We start from the raw sequence: 17,267 nt of genomic DNA, 5'->3' as shown, positions 1-17,267 counted from the left end.
GATTTCTTAAGATATTCGCTAAAAGCTGCCAACATCCCACAAATTAAAAACTTAGTGACATTCAGATACAAGCTCAATTTTTTATCAGTGTACCATTAAATTCACAAAATATAATTAGGGCTTACTACTGCTGACCAGAGTCTCTGATTTTACAGAAATATTTTCAATACAAATCCTGACATTTACTGAAAGCCTGCGGAGACAGTCCACGTACTAGTAAAAACACCACTTGGAGGGTGCTGAAATTCTCACCAGTTCAATGCAAATACAAATCAAAGGAAAACTTTATCTACTTAAGGCATGTCATTTAAGCATTTCTATCTGTAACCTATGCACTCAGATGACAAAAAAAAAAAACAAAACAAACAAAAACCAAACAACTAGTCTGACTGGAAATAAAGAGACAGTTAAAAGCGCTGCAAGATATAAATTAAAAAGGAATCCAAACATACCTAAAGCTTGAGCGATTAGTTAAATTTTAAAGCTACAAGAATGAAATAGATCTTAAAAATTTAATTTAAAAATACTTGCTGGTGTTTTCAGTGATCACCAGAATCCATCTCACAGAAAGGTATAAAGGCCATTACATGTACACAACCCCTAGGAAATGTTTATTGATAGGTCTGAGAAAGGGAAGCTTCTAAGCACTTTCTGTTTTGGTTATGAATACAGGGAACACATTACAGTGGGAATCTATTAGTCTATTAAGAGAGCTTACCTTTAGAGACTCCAGATTTCACTTTACACCATTTATAATATTAGACTTGAGAATCTGGACCACAAAATTTTGTACAGGCAGGAAGAGTCAAGTCTACCACAAAGACTCTACTACAAGCTTTACAAACAAACTAGTAAAATAATTTTCCCATTTGTCTTAATTGTACATGGCTCCTTCCTGGAAAACCTTTTATTTGTTAAGCTCAAATGTGACTAATTAGGAGGTTAAAAAAAAAAACACCAAACCAAAACCAAAAACCCTCCAAGCCCCAAAACAATTTAACAGAAAAACTCACAAATTTTCCCCAAAACAACCAATATGAGGATTATACAACTGTCAACGCTTAAGAAAAATCCCACACCTTTAGCAAAACCTCACAACTGAAAACACTTCCCAAAACTCTATTTTCAAGGAGAGGAGAATCTTCTTCAACGTCCATGTCATCACTCACCGAAGAAAAATTTTATAGAAAATTTTATTCAACATACAACATTTTCCAGCAAAAAAAGGCAATATACAGGAAGAGTTGTTGTACACTGCGGCTACAGAAACAAAATAAAATACTGGAAAAGAATGTAAAATTAAGTGTGAATTGCTGATCTATCTTTACTGCACTCAAAACTAGACACGCGGCTGGCATTAGCTCCAAAATAAAAGGAAGCAGTCTGGGGACTGAAATAAAACTACACACAATGAATATCAACATCAGTGAAATTCACTTGCAGACTCACCCAACAAAATTAACCTCCAAGTGTTAAATTGTACATGTTCATTCATTAAATATACAATTTCATTTTTTCTTTTTTTCTTCTTTTTTCTTTTTTTTTCCTCCTTTTTTATACAAAGTCAACAGCTTACTAAACACTAGTGAGCATGCCCTCTGTGCTAAAAGGCTATTTCTTGTGTTTTCCCCATCTCTTCCCATGTTAACTAAATCAATGATATTTATAATCCTTTCACTTGCTTTTGCCAACTTTTGAGTGTCATTCTATTTGCCAGAAGATGGCATAATAAATCGCAGCGATATTTATCAATGGCTGAAAATTTAATAAAAATACCCAAATTCATCTTTTTAGGACTCAGGGCATCCACTTGGCAAAACGGGATGCAAAGTAGGGACTAAATTAAACGAAAACTAGATTATTAAAAAAGATTCTATGCAGCTGGAGAAGACAAAAATCCCGAATAAGTGCCAACAATGTACACAATGAAGTAGAGATTGCTATTTATTGATGATGTGAGTTTTTTGCATTTACAAATGCACAAAAATGTCATTTAAAGTATAACTGAAGGAAATAAATCTGATGTGAGTCTAAACATAAGACTTACTAGCTGCAGTGATGGTGAACACCACACCGGGAAGAGCAGCCAGCCAGCTTATGCCATCTATAAACGTACTACAGACAAATATTTTGCCAATGTCAACTGTTCTACTAAACTCTTCCCTCATTATGCTGACAATTGCCTTGCATTACGTTTACCATAAAATAACTCTCATTGGCATCCAAGCTTTATAAAAACACCTTCATTTTGCTCAAAAAGGGCAGTCAATAGATACAGAGAAGCCAAACTGAACAGCCTCAACAAAATAAAATTAACATCAGCAGCAAATCCTCTTGCTGAAGACTTCAGATATAGTGCACGTGTACCAAAGTTCTACAGTTGTTAAAAAGGTGCACACACACACTTATTTTTGTCCCTTGCCTTGACAATCTGGTTAAGTAAGTCAGTTATGAATTTTAATAGCTTTTTCAAGGTAAGTGTAGCGACTTCTCTTTGGGGCTTTATTGAAATGGTCAAGCCCTAGCCATGGCCTTGGATGAGACATGTTGCCTAGAAAAGAAAAGAGAAAAAAAATAATGAAGTTTTAAGACTAAATTGGAACATTTCCTTTACACAAACAACTCCTGTGTTCCCTGTTCACAGTTTGCTGGGAATCCCAGTGTAGGGAAGGGGACTGCAGAACAGCCCTACAGCCCACAGCCACCAGGTCTGCTCTCCTGGCCGCTGCTCCCCTTCCAGTAATACATTTTACAGCTGTTTCTGGATCAGGTGCCTGGTTTTTCTCCTCTTCTGTCACTTACAGGAGTTTACAGCAGTGAAGTGTGTGCTAAAGCAAGAAAACTACTGTTATAATTTATGGCCACAGGCACAAAGTACCAGCTTTCACCAAAGTGCTGAGCCTGTTTCAAAGAGGAAGGCATCCATCAGCTGAATATATGACAACCTATAGTATTTGCTATATTATAAGTTCTCTGCTGTATTAAGTTATTCTTATCACCTGGTTTAAGTGGGAGTATTTGTTAAATTCATGTAAAATGCAGACATTCAGTTAATTAAGAAATCACATAACTGACCTCTTCTTTATTTTCTGAGGAAAAAAAATTAGTCATATTTAGACTGTAAGAAAACACACAGATTTTTTTTCATTTGTTCAGTCCAATGCGGTTTTATCTACTGCTAGTTTTCATGAAAAGCCGCAGTCCGCATACTTCTTGAAAATAGAAGAAATTCTCTTTTAAGATGTCCTCAATGCAGAGCATCAAATGTTCTTTGAAGTGAAATGTTAAAGGCAGAAACTAAATAGCCCCCCAGCAAGAAAAGCACACTCCTACATTCAAAGCCATCAACTGCAACCACTAAAGCATAAAACACTTGACCTTTTGGGTTGCCTGTATCTGCATTTCTGCATGTATTTTCTTCCATCAAAATTATCTTTTTCTGTTTGACATAATGGTCAATGTCAAATATAAGAGACAACTGCCAATCTTGCTGAGATCTCCTGAATGTCTCTTAAAGAAAGAAATTAAGTCCCACACCGTTAGCGCCAGCACAATCATTGCGAGTGCATCTTTGTAAAAGCAGAGGGGCACTATTGACATCAGCTGTGTCAATCAAATGAGAGAATGCAAAAGCTTTGGCTCAATCAGTCCAGCATATGTTAAAATCTGGTATTTGCAGAAACGTGGAAGCCCCACACCTTGAAATATACTTTGATAAGAAGGTATTAGAGCATCATATTATCACCACACAGGAGAATTTCAGGGAGGGAATGAATTCTATCAGAGAGTATTACATCAAAGGGGAAACTTCCTGTGAACTCTCAAATTAGAAACCTTTAATTTCCCATTCCCTAAAACTCCTACAGACAGTTCAAGTTTTTCCCTTTCCAATTTCGGCTATGTTCTGTACTTTTGACCTAGTTACCTGGTTAGTCTTTCACGCTGTTTTGACAATACTGGCTCTGTTTTGCTCAGAAAGTCCGACAGTCCTTTTCAGACTGTTGCCTTCCCCTTCCTGCCCCCAGAAAGATAACTCACAGAATAAAACCAGGACTCTGCCTGCTCTGAGCACACAAGAAAGAGTTTATCTGTCCATGGAGAAATGCCCACCTCTGAGTTCATCATCCAGAGACCCCTCACAAACCCAGTGCAGAAGAAGTGGTCCCTCCAGTGACACTTCTCTGCTCACAGATGACTTGTGCAGATGCAGGCATTCAAAGTTTTGGCAAGTCCCCTCAAATTTGCAACCACGAGCCATAAACCCGGCTGTGTAACGTACCACAGTGAGAGGACTTCCTGCTAGGTTCCTGCACAGTCCTCAGTAACAGTCTAAGGTTACTGCCATAGGCCTAACCCTCTGTGGGTTTTGAAATAAATGGACAGCTACAAGATTTCTTTGCAACTGTTATATAAATCCAGCTTGAAAAAAAATCAGAGAAAGTTTGGCCCTAGCACAACCTGTCAACAAAAAACAGAGCTCATAATTGTCAGAAAAATAGAACTGCAGGGAGCAAGTTGTCCTCAATCTCATTTCTACCAGACAGAGCTTTCTGGCTTTCAGCGAGCTCTGATTGCAAATTCAAAGGTGCCATTCCCAACTGAAATCCTCAAAAGATGACTGTGTGCAACTCCTGAAGCATTAACCTGGTTTCTCCTATGTAAAAATTCCTCAGAAAACAGAGCTTTAAATACCAGTCAAGTAAACAAGATGGCAAACCATCCACAAATTCAGAACAGAGCTGCATTTGTAGCTTGGTGAATCACCTCTTAAGAAAAGAAAATCTAAACAGCATCCTATTCACATATGTAATGCTCTTGTTAGATTCTTCAGATTCATTGAAGATATCAAGAAAAAGCAAGAAGCCCCTTCAATGAGTATGAGAATTCAAATGCCTCTTTGCAGCACACTTAAAATAATAATCTTATGAGAACGCACCTTAGTATTTTTTAGGAATAACACGAGTTACACACACTCCAATAACAATGTGAGAATCAAACATACAGGGAACAGATGGTCAATACAGACAAGGTGCAATTGACATTGTGACTCTCTCCTTTAAAGTATGTTATACTGATATTTGACCCATTTGGTCACTCAAATGCAAACTTTTAACTCACAAGGGAACAGATTATTTACTTACTTATATGCCTATAAAATACATATTCTCAGACTAACATATACACTTAACACTGTGAAGTGTGCACACAAGTGTATGTAAATACTTGCTTAGTTACTACACTTAAAGTATTTCACGTACAAAGAACAACTTCTTTCTGCATCCTGAGCTAAGGATAATCACATTACAACAATTGGCAGAGCAACGTCAGCAGGTCAAAAGAATAGTCAGGTTGTCTAACAACTCACCAGGTTGGGGCTCAAAATCTTTCAAGTTCACTTCATACTCATCTTCATTGAGATATTGGTGTCGGCCCATCATTACAATTGCAAATTTAAACTATGAAAAGGAGAGGGGAAAAAAGAAAATGGTAAGATACAGCACTAAAATAAAGCCTTCAAGTCTTACTTCACTGTCTAATTCACGGGCGGTTATGAGTGGTATTCTTCAGGAGTTGAAAAAGGCCAATTCTGTTTAGAATCTTTATCAACAACCTTGACAATGGGATAAAATGAATGCTCAGGGAATCATGAGACTGCATCTGGAATATTGTGTCCACGTTGGGGTCCTCCAGGGAAAAACAGATGGCAACAAACTGCAGCAAGCCCAGGAATAGTCCGGTAAGACAGCTAAGGGGTAGAGGCCATGGCATACCAGAAGCTGAGGGAAATGGGTTCGTTTAGCCCAGAGAAAAGACTAACAGGGGCATCTAGTCTTCCACCCACTGAAGATTGTGACATAGAAGCAGACTCTTCTCAAGAGCTGCACAGCAGATGGACAAGAGGCAACCATCACCAGTTGCAAAATGAATAATTCTGAATACACATAAGGAAAACCAGTGTCTTCGCAATTATACTGGTGATGCTCTAACATACAATGTCCAGAACATGGCAGAATTCCCATCCTTGGAAGTTCTCAAACTGCAACCAGGTAAAACCCTGAGCAACCTCACTCACCTTCAAGCTAGTTCTGCTCTGAGCAGGAACCTGAAGTTGGTGGCCTCTAGAGGCCCTGCACAATCTAAACCTTTCTAGGTTACTGTAACATTTTGCCGAATCTCTCTTTTGATGCAGGACAGAAATACTATTGCTACACATCCTACTTAATTATTCTCAGAAAAAGCATTAAGTCAAACAACAGTTGTATTGATCAAAAACTAAACTTAGGCCAAATCTGTGGTGTTCCAACTTCATAAAATAAACTCATTTAGGGTCTACAATTAGCAATAAAAACTCTACCAACTTGCCGTTACCTTTTCAAATTCTTTTTCTTGTATGTCCAGCATTGTCTGAATCCGCTTCATAACCTCTCTGAAGTGTTCACCCTAATAATTACAACAAGACTTTTAATGTGAAGAAAATCTAGGAAAAAAATGGATGCTGTTAATATTTCCTGCTTCAAACTTCATTGAAATACGCTGCCTTCATCTCTCAGTTATTTACAAAATTACACAAGTGTCAACATCATCCACTACAATAGAGAGTAACAACATAAAGTTGCTGAACTTACAGCAAGTTAAGAAACAAAGTTAGAAAATTAGCACCAAATAGGAATTTGGCAAAAAAACCCAAACCTGCACAACCCTTCTAAGCACATTACTTTAAAACCTCTACACCTGTGATGCTTTCCCTCAATTAGTAACTTTTTTTTAGTACGTTTCTGCATGCTGTATATGTAATGTGCCAAAAAAAAAGTGATGGATACCATCAACTTAAAGAAAATAATATTTATCAACTGTAATACACAGGGAAATGCAGTGCAAATAGTTTCCACCAGAAACCAACACACAGGTTTTACTCTAAATTGATCAAAAATATGGAAATATAGTAAAATTGTATGGGTTGCAGAGATGTGGACATATTTCTCATTCTAAAACTTTTAGAAAAGTAGGTAATTTTTATACAAACTAACACACACAAACCAGAAAAAGTTTAGAAGCAATTTGCTAACTGCCCCCAGGGACACACTTTGATATTAAAAGAATTAATGTGACATTCAGCTGGAGCAGTGCTACATAAAAACTTAAGAATTTAAATTAAGCTTTCAAAATCAGCTCTCTCTCTTGTATTAACTTCCCCCCCTAGAAGATAAAGCACATCAAATTACAGAAGTTATGAAATGCACAGTGATCTTAGAAAATGTTGAAGAAAGCAAACTAATTTTTGATAATCACGTGTCAAGCCAAGAAAGCATGGTGTAGCCACTTTTGCCAGCAAGTTTGCATCGCAGTTACTATGGTGGTATTAGAAAGAGGATTCTAGTTTGTTGGGGGGGTTCTGCGGGTGGTTGAGGGTGGAATTGCTTTGATAGTATTTCAAGTCCCTGGCTGATGCTGAATGCCTGCTTTCTAGGTATTGCACAGGCTCACTGAAACACTGAACAATCTGTATATGCAAAAGAACCGAAATGGTAAATAATTTAACTGCAAGAAGGAATATACGGGGCAGAACCTTTCATACAGGAGCAGTATTTTCCTATACACTTTTTAGGCTAATCAATTTCTTGGACAGTATTTTAAGGAAAACATCATCAATATAATCTCTTAGGGAGAAAAAGGGAGACATACTGTACCTGGTGTATCCTCAGCAAGAACGGAATTCCAAATGTCCCAAAAACCTCTTTGTGGAAATGTGCCACTGTGATTAGCATCTCGTTTTCTTTATCTATATCTACCTGGTCCAGAGGAATTTCCTAGATCCAGACACAAAATTATGACTGCAATTAGCTAAAACTTCCCCAAAAAAGTAACCTATTAAGTAACTAAAAGCTTAACTGAGGTACTGTTACTGATGTAAAACAAGTCTACTTAAAACCAATTAAAAGAACCGTGCTGTTTGACAGTCTTTTTTACAAGAGTCATTCAACGCTGGCATGACAGCATTTCGGCTTCCCCTACTCAGTAAATACTCTCCAGGCTTCCACGAATGGCTTTTTTGGCATGAAATCTTCTATCAGCTGTGGTGGTAGCTGATAGCAATATCACAGACCACTTGTCTCCTCATTACAGTTTATATTGGGAACTTTTTTTGTTTTGAATTTCTGATCTCTGAGGCAAGTTAACAGATTTGAATTATGAAATGTTTAGAGAAATATCACATGGCAAGTATCAAAATTTGGCTCAAAAAGCTCAAACTTAACAGAAAAGGTAACAAAGTCTCTGAGAATACTTAAGTTTAGAGTACGAAAGTGGCTTCTAAGCATAAAAATTTTTATCACGAGTCCTCAAATAAATCTTGGAACTATTGCTAAGGCAGCAAATGTCCTCTGAACAAACCCTTGCCAAGCCTTCATGTATTCTTATACTAAATATACATCCAAATCATTATAGGGAAGCAGAGGGAACAAAGGGAAAATTTTAGAAGGATTATCTTTAAAAATACATATACATTATCATGTAATCTAGCTTGCTGCAAGTATCACAGTATTTGAAAATTGGAATCCAGAAAGAGAGAATTACCACTTGAAAGAGTTTCTTCTCTCAAAGCCAAGATTTAAAGTTTCTTTAAGAAAACAGTATTTACCTCTATTCGAAATGTTCGACTTGTTGCAGGTGACAAACACTCTAACAGCTCATCTTCCTGATGGACACCAATTATTTTGTAACTTACAATTTCTAGCAGCCTTAAAAATACACAAGCAGGAAAAGCATTAAAAAAATTAAATATAAAATAATTTAAAATACATCAATGCAACATTTCTTTCTCAAACCTTGAGAAGGATTAGTGCACGCAGGATATAAACAGGTGCTACTACTGCATTTGTAAAACTTAAAATTCAGTTTTTAGTAATAATTAAGCTGCAAAGTTACAAGAGGTTAAAATACTTCTGGCTCATGGCAAAAAGGGCCAGTATGTGCAATTACAAGACAATGGTTTTTAATCTAAGTTATTTTTTACACTCTCTTTAAATGACCTCACTTTTAACTCCTAAGAAGCAAAGAGCACGAGATGCTTGGATTTGAAACAATTATTAAATTGTAAGAATTGAGAGTTAACAAATGCAATTGACGAAACTTATGCATCTCAAGTAGTTAATACCAGCTCACTCAATGTGAATCTGAAAGCTTTTTAACATAGTATCAGACTTCATTTGATAGTAATGGTTTCCACAGTATTTTAAATTCTATGGATACTTTTCTGCATAAAATCCACGTGATCGCGTACAAGAAATCAAAATCTTTGAGCTTTACCTTAATTTCCCTGAACCTTTTTCAGAGAGTTCTACAACTTTTTTACATTCTTCTAACAGGTCCCGCACACACCCATGTTTATCTGGATATACTGTTATTTCCTACAGAATTTGAAACAGAAAAATCGTTTCAGAAAATCTGAAAATGTAAACAGCCATATTAAAGCACAGAATACACTGGATTGTTCCCTTCATCAAAAAATCATCTTTAAAAGATAACAATTACTTAAGTGAACACCTATGTCATCTTCAAAATTTTTGTTAAGAACAGACACTATTTTTTTTTAATTTATTTTTTATTTTTTTTGGTGGTTTACTTTTGTTGTTGTTGTTTTGGTTTTTTACATAAGGTACAACTTTGATCTAACTTTGTGTTATTCAGGGAAAACAGTGTGTGTGAACCATAACCCCAGCCACAGCAGCTTTGACACGGAAATGATAGCAAGTGTGTATGTAAAAGCCAGTCTCACTCACCTCTTCCCTAAACTGGCTATTTAGCCATATGCATTTAAAACTTCTTCTGTTTTCAAAATCAGTTATTTTCATTTTGAGCTTAAGGAAGGAAAGACAGACACTTTAGGCATACTTTGTATAGGGCAGAAATTTTTTTTTAAATTTGCATCAATAAAAACAAAAGACTCTTACCTGTTGATAGTAAAGTTTTTTAGGTTGCCTAGGCTTGAAGAACTGCAGAAGATCTCTTAAAGTACCTTCATAATTATGTCTAAGAGGATTACCAGGGCCATCCCTGTAACTACAGAAGGAAAAAGAAAAACATCAGTATCTCCTTACAATCCACCACCACTCAGTACATCAAAGTACCAAGTACGTTTTTATTCCTGGCTTCCAGTTTCATAGAATTGCTAGCACAGCCTGAGCAGTGCTACGTTCAGTGCTTTAGCCATTTTTAAAAACAGGTGAGTGTATGGGAACAAATACCATTCGCTGTGCGTGTTGACTGTCTCGGATGTTTACAAGCTCCCCTCTAGTGCTGCAGGGTGGCGGCCCTACATTCCTCTGAAACTACTAGTACAGCAGCACACGCATTGCGAAAGGGTAATTTGTGGAGCCATATGACACAGCAAATTCCAGAGTGACCACAGCACTGGAAACTATAAAGAGCTACTCAAATTACAACAGTCTCATTAGTGATCAAGGTAGATACCTACATGGTTAATAAAGAGCATTTACGTGAATAAAAATGATATCTTTTTTTGTGTGCACTATTCCTGCAGCATATACACCTAACTACTAATATGCTGATTTCTGCTATAGTTTTATGTATATATATATATAAAAAAATATATATATGTATATATATATAATGTATAAAAACTGGATTCAAATCCAGTTTTATACAACTATGCCTGGGAACACCACTTTAACCATAAACGTCCCTTTTAGCAGCTGTGAACTTGCTAGATCATCTGCATAAAACCTCATTTGCAAACTTGGGGGGGGATGGGGGTGGGGGGAAAACCAGTAAAGTAACTCCTACATTTAAACCTGTAAAATCCGCAAAAATCCCGCTTTTATGTATGCTTGTTTTTCCTCTCCTCCATTCTAGAAATTTGCATTCACTGAAACAGCACTTGCATTAGCTTAATAATTTGTACCATAACGCAAGGCTTTGAAGTAATTAATGATTTTAGAAATTTAAACAGCGATCCTTTAAAAAGCATCTTTTTTCAATGACACTTACTAGAACTCTTCCAAAAGTTGCAGTTCTTTGAGGCTCTAGAGCCAGCCATTGCATAGACAGTTTTAAGTATTGCAATTTGCTGTGCATGCCAGAACCCTAAAGTTTTAATGGTAGAGAACTAGCTTACCACCTGGAAAAAACCTACAAAGTAACTGCTACCTATATGTATTTGGGCTAAGTATTTTAAAGAATAATTTAGACACAGAACACTATGGAAATTCATCTTACCCTTGTGACTTGAAAAACTGTAATAGCATTGGATCCGTATTAAGTCTTTGCGCAACTGTCTTTGCAACCTGCAAATAAAATTTTCTGTAAGTTCTGAATTATTTCAGACAGTTATGACATTGCTCTACAATCACAGTCATTCGTTACATGTCATGAACATTGCACTACTGAAATTCTGAGAGAGACCTGCTATGTCTACTTCCCCAAGGCAAAATTAACTATTATCTTCAGCTTCTGAACGGTTGATAAAGAATAAGATACAGTAGGGGGGAAAAAAAAAACAGGAAACTTGTCTGTTTTGTTACAATAAATCACTGTCACCAAAAGGCCACGAAATCCACAACAGTAGCTGTACTCCTCTTTTGGTTTTGGTTGGTTGGTTGGGTTTTTTTGTGTTTGGAGATGTTGGGGTTTTTTTAAATTATAGTATTACTGGGGAAATAAGTAAGACTTGGTCTTTGAGAATTCCCACTGTTCTTTAATTCACTCCAAGGAAGTTAGCTTGCTGGGTAACATCACCATGTTCTTCCCATCAGTATATTTCATGTCACTCCCTCACAAAAAGCATGGGGATTCTCTGTCTACTTTTACCTTACCAAAATAAACTATAAAGAAATGATACTTCATTAAAAATGAAATGAGAAAAAGCGAGTTGCCAAAAAGCAGATGATGAGAACAGGACAGCAAAAGTCATCCCTGACTTCCCTGCGGGACAGAAAATAAATTGTCTGGTTGTAAGTGATCTGTTCGCCACTGACAAAAGCAACGGCAGGAGAACTGAGGGAGCTAAATCTACTCAGGCTTTTAATAGATCACACCAACTTCTTCCAATAGCTAAAGAAGTTGAGCAACTTTTACGTGTCACTTAGAAATCAAATGCATAATTTCATTAGAGTATCATTTCCCTGACAGAGCAGTAGGACATATCAGGAAATAATCGTTTTGTCAAATAACTCATTACTAATAAAACTGGAGGGTTTTAGAGTATTTTCTTCTCACAAGCATTAATGGCTTTCTTAAATTTTTCATTACCACAAAGCAAAAAGTGCACAAGAACAGATGTACTCTTTTCTGAAAGTATGTATAATGTGCTTGAGAACTAATGCAAAAGTTACTTCCAGAACAAGAAAACAAAAGCAGAGAAACAAATAGGACACGTGCCTGAAAGTAATTCATCCTATTGGATAAAGTAACAACAAAGCCTGGGTCATTGGGGATGGTTTTATCACAGAAAATGACATCCACGCGATGATAGAGGTCTCGGAAGTATTCTTTAGCTGTTGGTAGCTCACTGCTATCATTTTCTGGGTCATCCCTACAAGAGCAAACAAATGATAATACCATTACATATCACATTGTTACACATACAAGCAGTTAAGGCTTTTAAAAACATGTTCTACGTTAAGTCAGCGACAGTTGAGAGATACAGAAATAAAGTTTAGAAACCTTTTTAAAGAGCCATCACTCGTACACAGTAGAACTAATGCAGTCAGTAGTGACCCACACCCCAGAGTATTTCTGAGCTGTGCTCGCCCATTTGGCGATCTGGCACCACCGATTCCTGTTGTTTCATCGCGGCACGCCAGCAGTAGCCATCCCTCCCTCCCACCCTGGCACATCACTGCCTGTCTGGATTAAGGCTGCCACAGCTTTCCGTACACTCCTGTATTCACTGCTTTGCACAGAGGCCAGATGTACAATAGCACTCCTTGAACCACAGAAGCAAGAGAGTTTGGTACAGATGCTGGTTTGGGTCACTACTGACTGGTACCCCTATCTTCTCAGCAGAGAAATAGCACCAGGGTACAAGCTGTGCACTTACCCAGGAGTCAGCAGCCAGCCAAAGGTGCATAACACCAACTGGGTCAACAGGGAATGCGAGTTCCAAGGCATGACATGAGAAATACATTCATCTCACATAATCTGGGGTAAGAGTGCTGAAGATAGACTAGCTGGCTTCCACCCACTGTCAGCCCATGGAGAGAAACAGAGCAACACAGTTGGGTGTGACCATCAGGAGTGAGAGCACAGAAATGCTGATTTATAGCCCTGACAAGCTTATGAAAGATCCCTTTAATGGATACAAGATGCAGGAGTTCTCCTTTTGCCTTGGAGAAAACTCCAGCTGAAGCACCAGTACACCCATGAGTTGTGTATGCCCAGGCAAATCGGGAGCATCTCATCACCGTAGACCAATATGGAACTTCTTGTGAGCATGAGTAAAAGGGAAAAAAAGGGAAAGCTGAAAGGAGCTCCAAGCCAAGAGCCTTGTACAGTGGTAATGGTACAGAGCTTGAGATCTGAAATGCTGGTAGGCTCTTCAGTGTCTGAGTTACAGTGGCTCCGAGTAAAAAACTGCAGATCTCAGACACTTTGCTGAACCACACTCTTTGGTAACATTAAGACCTGTTTTGGGTTATTAGTTTTCTAAACTAGCATGAAACCTCCTTTTCCTTAAATAATCCAGCATGTGATAATTAAAATACTACCATATTTTTTAATTTCCTCTTTGAAGAAACTAATGAGAACTGCTGAGAATACGTCTACTGCTGGAAAATTATACTTTGCTCTTATTTAAAAATGCTAAGTTAAAGGAGTTTCTGCTTTCAAAGTAAAGCGGGTGGTTTAATCGCAATGATAAGCTGCCCCCTTAAAATACATACTTCTGAAACACTATGATGTCGCCATCCATGAGTTCATCAAGAGCTTTATCAAGAGATACATCATAGTCTTGAATCCTTTCTGTTAAGTTGGGTTTAACTTCCTGCAATAAAGAGCAAAAATTCTTGATCAGATATTACCTTATCAAATAAGGTAACCTGTACCATCTTTCAACTGAAACGAATGGATAGATATATATGTGTAAATTAAAGGTAATCTTAGCTAAGGTCCAGATACATCTAGTTGTTATTGATAGAGCTGGCTGCTCATTTTTACCTTTGGAGTCTCCCTCAAGTTATCTTACTTTTCAAAAAGTATTTTGTCATTCAGTGTGATCTTGTTAGCACTGAAATTTTTCCAAAATTCAGAGATTAATTTTCTACTTATGCAGCTTCCAGGAAGCCTGGAGAACACCGATTATGCTCACTTATTTTAATAGTGAAGAACTTCTGTACAGCAATTCACTTGTCTTTTAAAAAAAAAAACACACCACACCCCCCCAAAACCAAAGACACATTAAAAATGCATATATTATAAATTATCTATATACACATTACGTATTTATACTTATACGCTGACCTCTTGGTCAAACTACAACCCTGACATGCACAGAGCAGGAGTACCTGACAGTTTTGGTTTTTAGGATGGAAGTGTGCGTGCTCCCCTGGAACCACCAGAGAGAGCAGCACAACTGCTAACAAAAATCACAATGAAAAAACCCAATTCCTTGTTCTTCCTATAGAAAGGACTTTGCCTTGGCAAGACCTGCATCTTCAGCATGTCTTCAATAAATACAGCAGTTATAAAGATATACTACTTCTGCATTTGGGCAGAAACACGTTAAGTATTGTGTTTGCTGACTTTAACTTAGGGAAGGAAGGAGAAGATGCAACGTTTTCTCAATTCCTCTAAGGGGGCCATTGAAAATTCAATGGCCAATAACGTTAGCAGGATTAGCTCCTCGAACACTGTGACTCTGAGGATATGCACAGATTTAGCACAGCAAAACTGCACATGTAGGACTACATGTATAGACTTTTTGTTTTTAAAGCCTCACGCTTCTAGTTGTTTAATTTTAAATCCATTTCGAAGTTAACTATCTGCTGATACTCTCTTACAGCCCTATAGACATCAAAGCTGCAGGTTACAGTGCGCTTATGTTTTATAAAATACCATTTCTGTGAGAAACGTTTTTTTAACCAATAAAGCTTTTTTTTCTCTAGCTATACCATGTAAAAGACAAAAATGCTACTAAAAGTCTATCAATCCAAACCTCATAGAGGATAAGGTTAGTTTCTTGTGGAAATCCTGCTCTCTCGCACATAACTGGAAGCAAGTCACCTATTGGAAAAGAAAAGGAATGTGAAATGCATTGCACTGACTGCTAGTGAGACCTCCTGCAAGAAGAGAACTTAGGTTTTTTTACCCTGGATAAATAGTTTTTATATGCCTAAGAAAGAGAGCCTTTCAGGTTAAAGCTTCCTTTATTGACATTCAACCAAGAGACAGACTTTAAGGTTTCCTTCCACTTCATCTGAACAACAGCAAAAATATGTGCAAGGCCATCCAGGATCAAAGAGAGGAAATAACAGTTTTCCTTCCCCAGAGAAAAATTTTAATCTTTAAAAAAAAAAAATAAATTAAGGCAGCTAAAATGCAAAATTAGAAAAAATGTACAAGTCAAAAAAATGACCAATCAAAGTATTTTTACTCAATGCACATTTGCTGAATTCTTTAAATGGACCCATATGAAAACCAAGGCTCACGACCAATTCAGTCGGTGCAGCTGCTCTGAGGCTACCATAGGGAAAAGTTGTCCAACAGTTATTTTAAAAGCTATTGCAGAAGTACATTCCACACAAAAACTTGAAATAGAAGGAAGAAAACCAAACTGGGGAGCAATAGCAAATCACAAAGCTTTACAGCAAATCTGAAACAGCTGTTTATGTTGAGCAACATCTGGTAAATACAGCAAACCTGTAACAAAAAATTAAGTGACAGCCAACGGTGTGTTACAGCACCACTCTCAGCCTTGCAGAAAGTTCCACTGACACACCATGGGGAAGAAAACTATCAGAGGAGCAGCACTGGGGTTGGGAGAAAACAGAATTTCTTCTGTGGCCTACCTCTGATTTCAGTGATAAAACTCCTATTAAAAGAAAAGAGATATGCAATCTATTGTCTTAAAAAAATATTTATATAACAATGAAATTGAATTTTAAAACTCACGTATTTTACAGGATATAGGTGTGTAGATATGCCCACAATAATTCAAACTCCGAGTCTTCGGATCATACATCTTCAGAAACAACATTACATCGTCTACAAATTAAGAAACAAGATTTAATTTTAAGTAAGGCTTATTTGAGTATGTATGGGGGAAAAAAAAACCACCAACCACCTAGATAGTTTGCTTTAAACAGTAGCAAAGATGTATCTTGATTTATTCATTTGATTAATGCCTCTAAAATACTCTTAAATGCTGATTTTTTTATAAATCAACTTTATATCGTAGAATACCAGGTAGGAAGGGACCACAAGGATCATCTGGTCCAACCTTTCTTGGCAAAAGCACATACATATATATATACACACACGTGTGTGTGTGTGTATATATATATATACACACACACAAAAATTTCTTCAGCGATTCTAAGAACATGTGAAATACACCTTACACTTGAAGAGAAACGAGAGGGAAAACTGGATGAGAAAAACTCATTTCAGCATTGTAGTTTGATGGGTACCTCGATGTCATTATTGAAAAAAGGAGTGCACAATGTTTTTCAAATAAAAGTATTTTCTATTTACTCAAGTTTTAGCATATATGCTTACGATCTTTATCAAACTTGGGTAATGTTGCTCCAGTAGCAGCCATCTCTGGATCTACTGTTTCCAAAAATATTGTCCATGGATTTTCATTGTCACTGAGCTCAATCATCTATGTAGAAAGATGTGGAAGAAGAAAAAAGTCTCTGGAGAATATAATATAACCCAATATCTGCATTTTCCTCAGACAAAAGAGCTTCATGACATTCTATGAATGTGAGAATTATTATTTTTTTTTTAGTTGCATTAGTGACAGGAAGTTTATGAAGCTCATTAAGGAAAACAATGACAATTATAAAAACACCAGAAGTTTTAATGAAGCAAAAATGACTGGTTTTATTTCAAATGAAACTATTTCTTTTTCATTTAAAAAAAATATACCTACAACTATCTTTATTATGGCAAGAAAATGACTTCACTTTAGTGATTGGTTTCACTGTCCTATTACTTCTTTTTTTTTTTGTGGTATTTAGACAGTGTTTTACATTTTACATTAAGCAACAAATTTCATTAAATCCAGGTTTTTCCCAAATAATGGAGGA

At 36.8% G+C, this 17,267-nt stretch overlaps 1 protein-coding gene across 1 annotated transcript in view; it reads right to left on the bottom strand.

Annotated features, from left to right (window-relative positions):
• Positions 1-1,183: 1,183 nt before the first annotated feature.
• Positions 1,184-17,267, bottom strand: part of USP7 (ubiquitin specific peptidase 7) — a 72,910-nt gene continuing 56,826 nt past the window's right edge. The window contains exons 18-31 of the mRNA XM_074158620.1: positions 16,732-16,837; positions 16,126-16,218; positions 15,170-15,237; positions 13,899-13,999; positions 12,397-12,550; positions 11,236-11,303; positions 9,951-10,059; positions 9,780-9,857; positions 9,307-9,407; positions 8,639-8,738; positions 7,689-7,808; positions 6,370-6,441; positions 5,366-5,456; positions 1,184-2,551 (exon numbers count right to left, since the gene is read on the bottom strand). Of these exons, the coding sequence (XP_074014721.1) occupies positions 2,445-2,551; positions 5,366-5,456; positions 6,370-6,441; positions 7,689-7,808; positions 8,639-8,738; positions 9,307-9,407; positions 9,780-9,857; positions 9,951-10,059; positions 11,236-11,303; positions 12,397-12,550; positions 13,899-13,999; positions 15,170-15,237; positions 16,126-16,218; positions 16,732-16,837 (1,368 nt within the window). The 3' untranslated portion in view covers positions 1,184-2,444. The remainder of the gene's footprint in view (positions 2,552-5,365; positions 5,457-6,369; positions 6,442-7,688; positions 7,809-8,638; positions 8,739-9,306; positions 9,408-9,779; positions 9,858-9,950; positions 10,060-11,235; positions 11,304-12,396; positions 12,551-13,898; positions 14,000-15,169; positions 15,238-16,125; positions 16,219-16,731; positions 16,838-17,267) is intronic.

The sequence above is a fragment of the Numenius arquata genome, chromosome 14, assembly GCF_964106895.1.
Source record: "Numenius arquata chromosome 14, bNumArq3.hap1.1, whole genome shotgun sequence".
In the NCBI taxonomy this organism is placed as follows: Eukaryota; Metazoa; Chordata; class Aves; order Charadriiformes; family Scolopacidae; genus Numenius; species Numenius arquata.
This window is presented reverse-complemented; position numbering and strand designations above follow the sequence as displayed.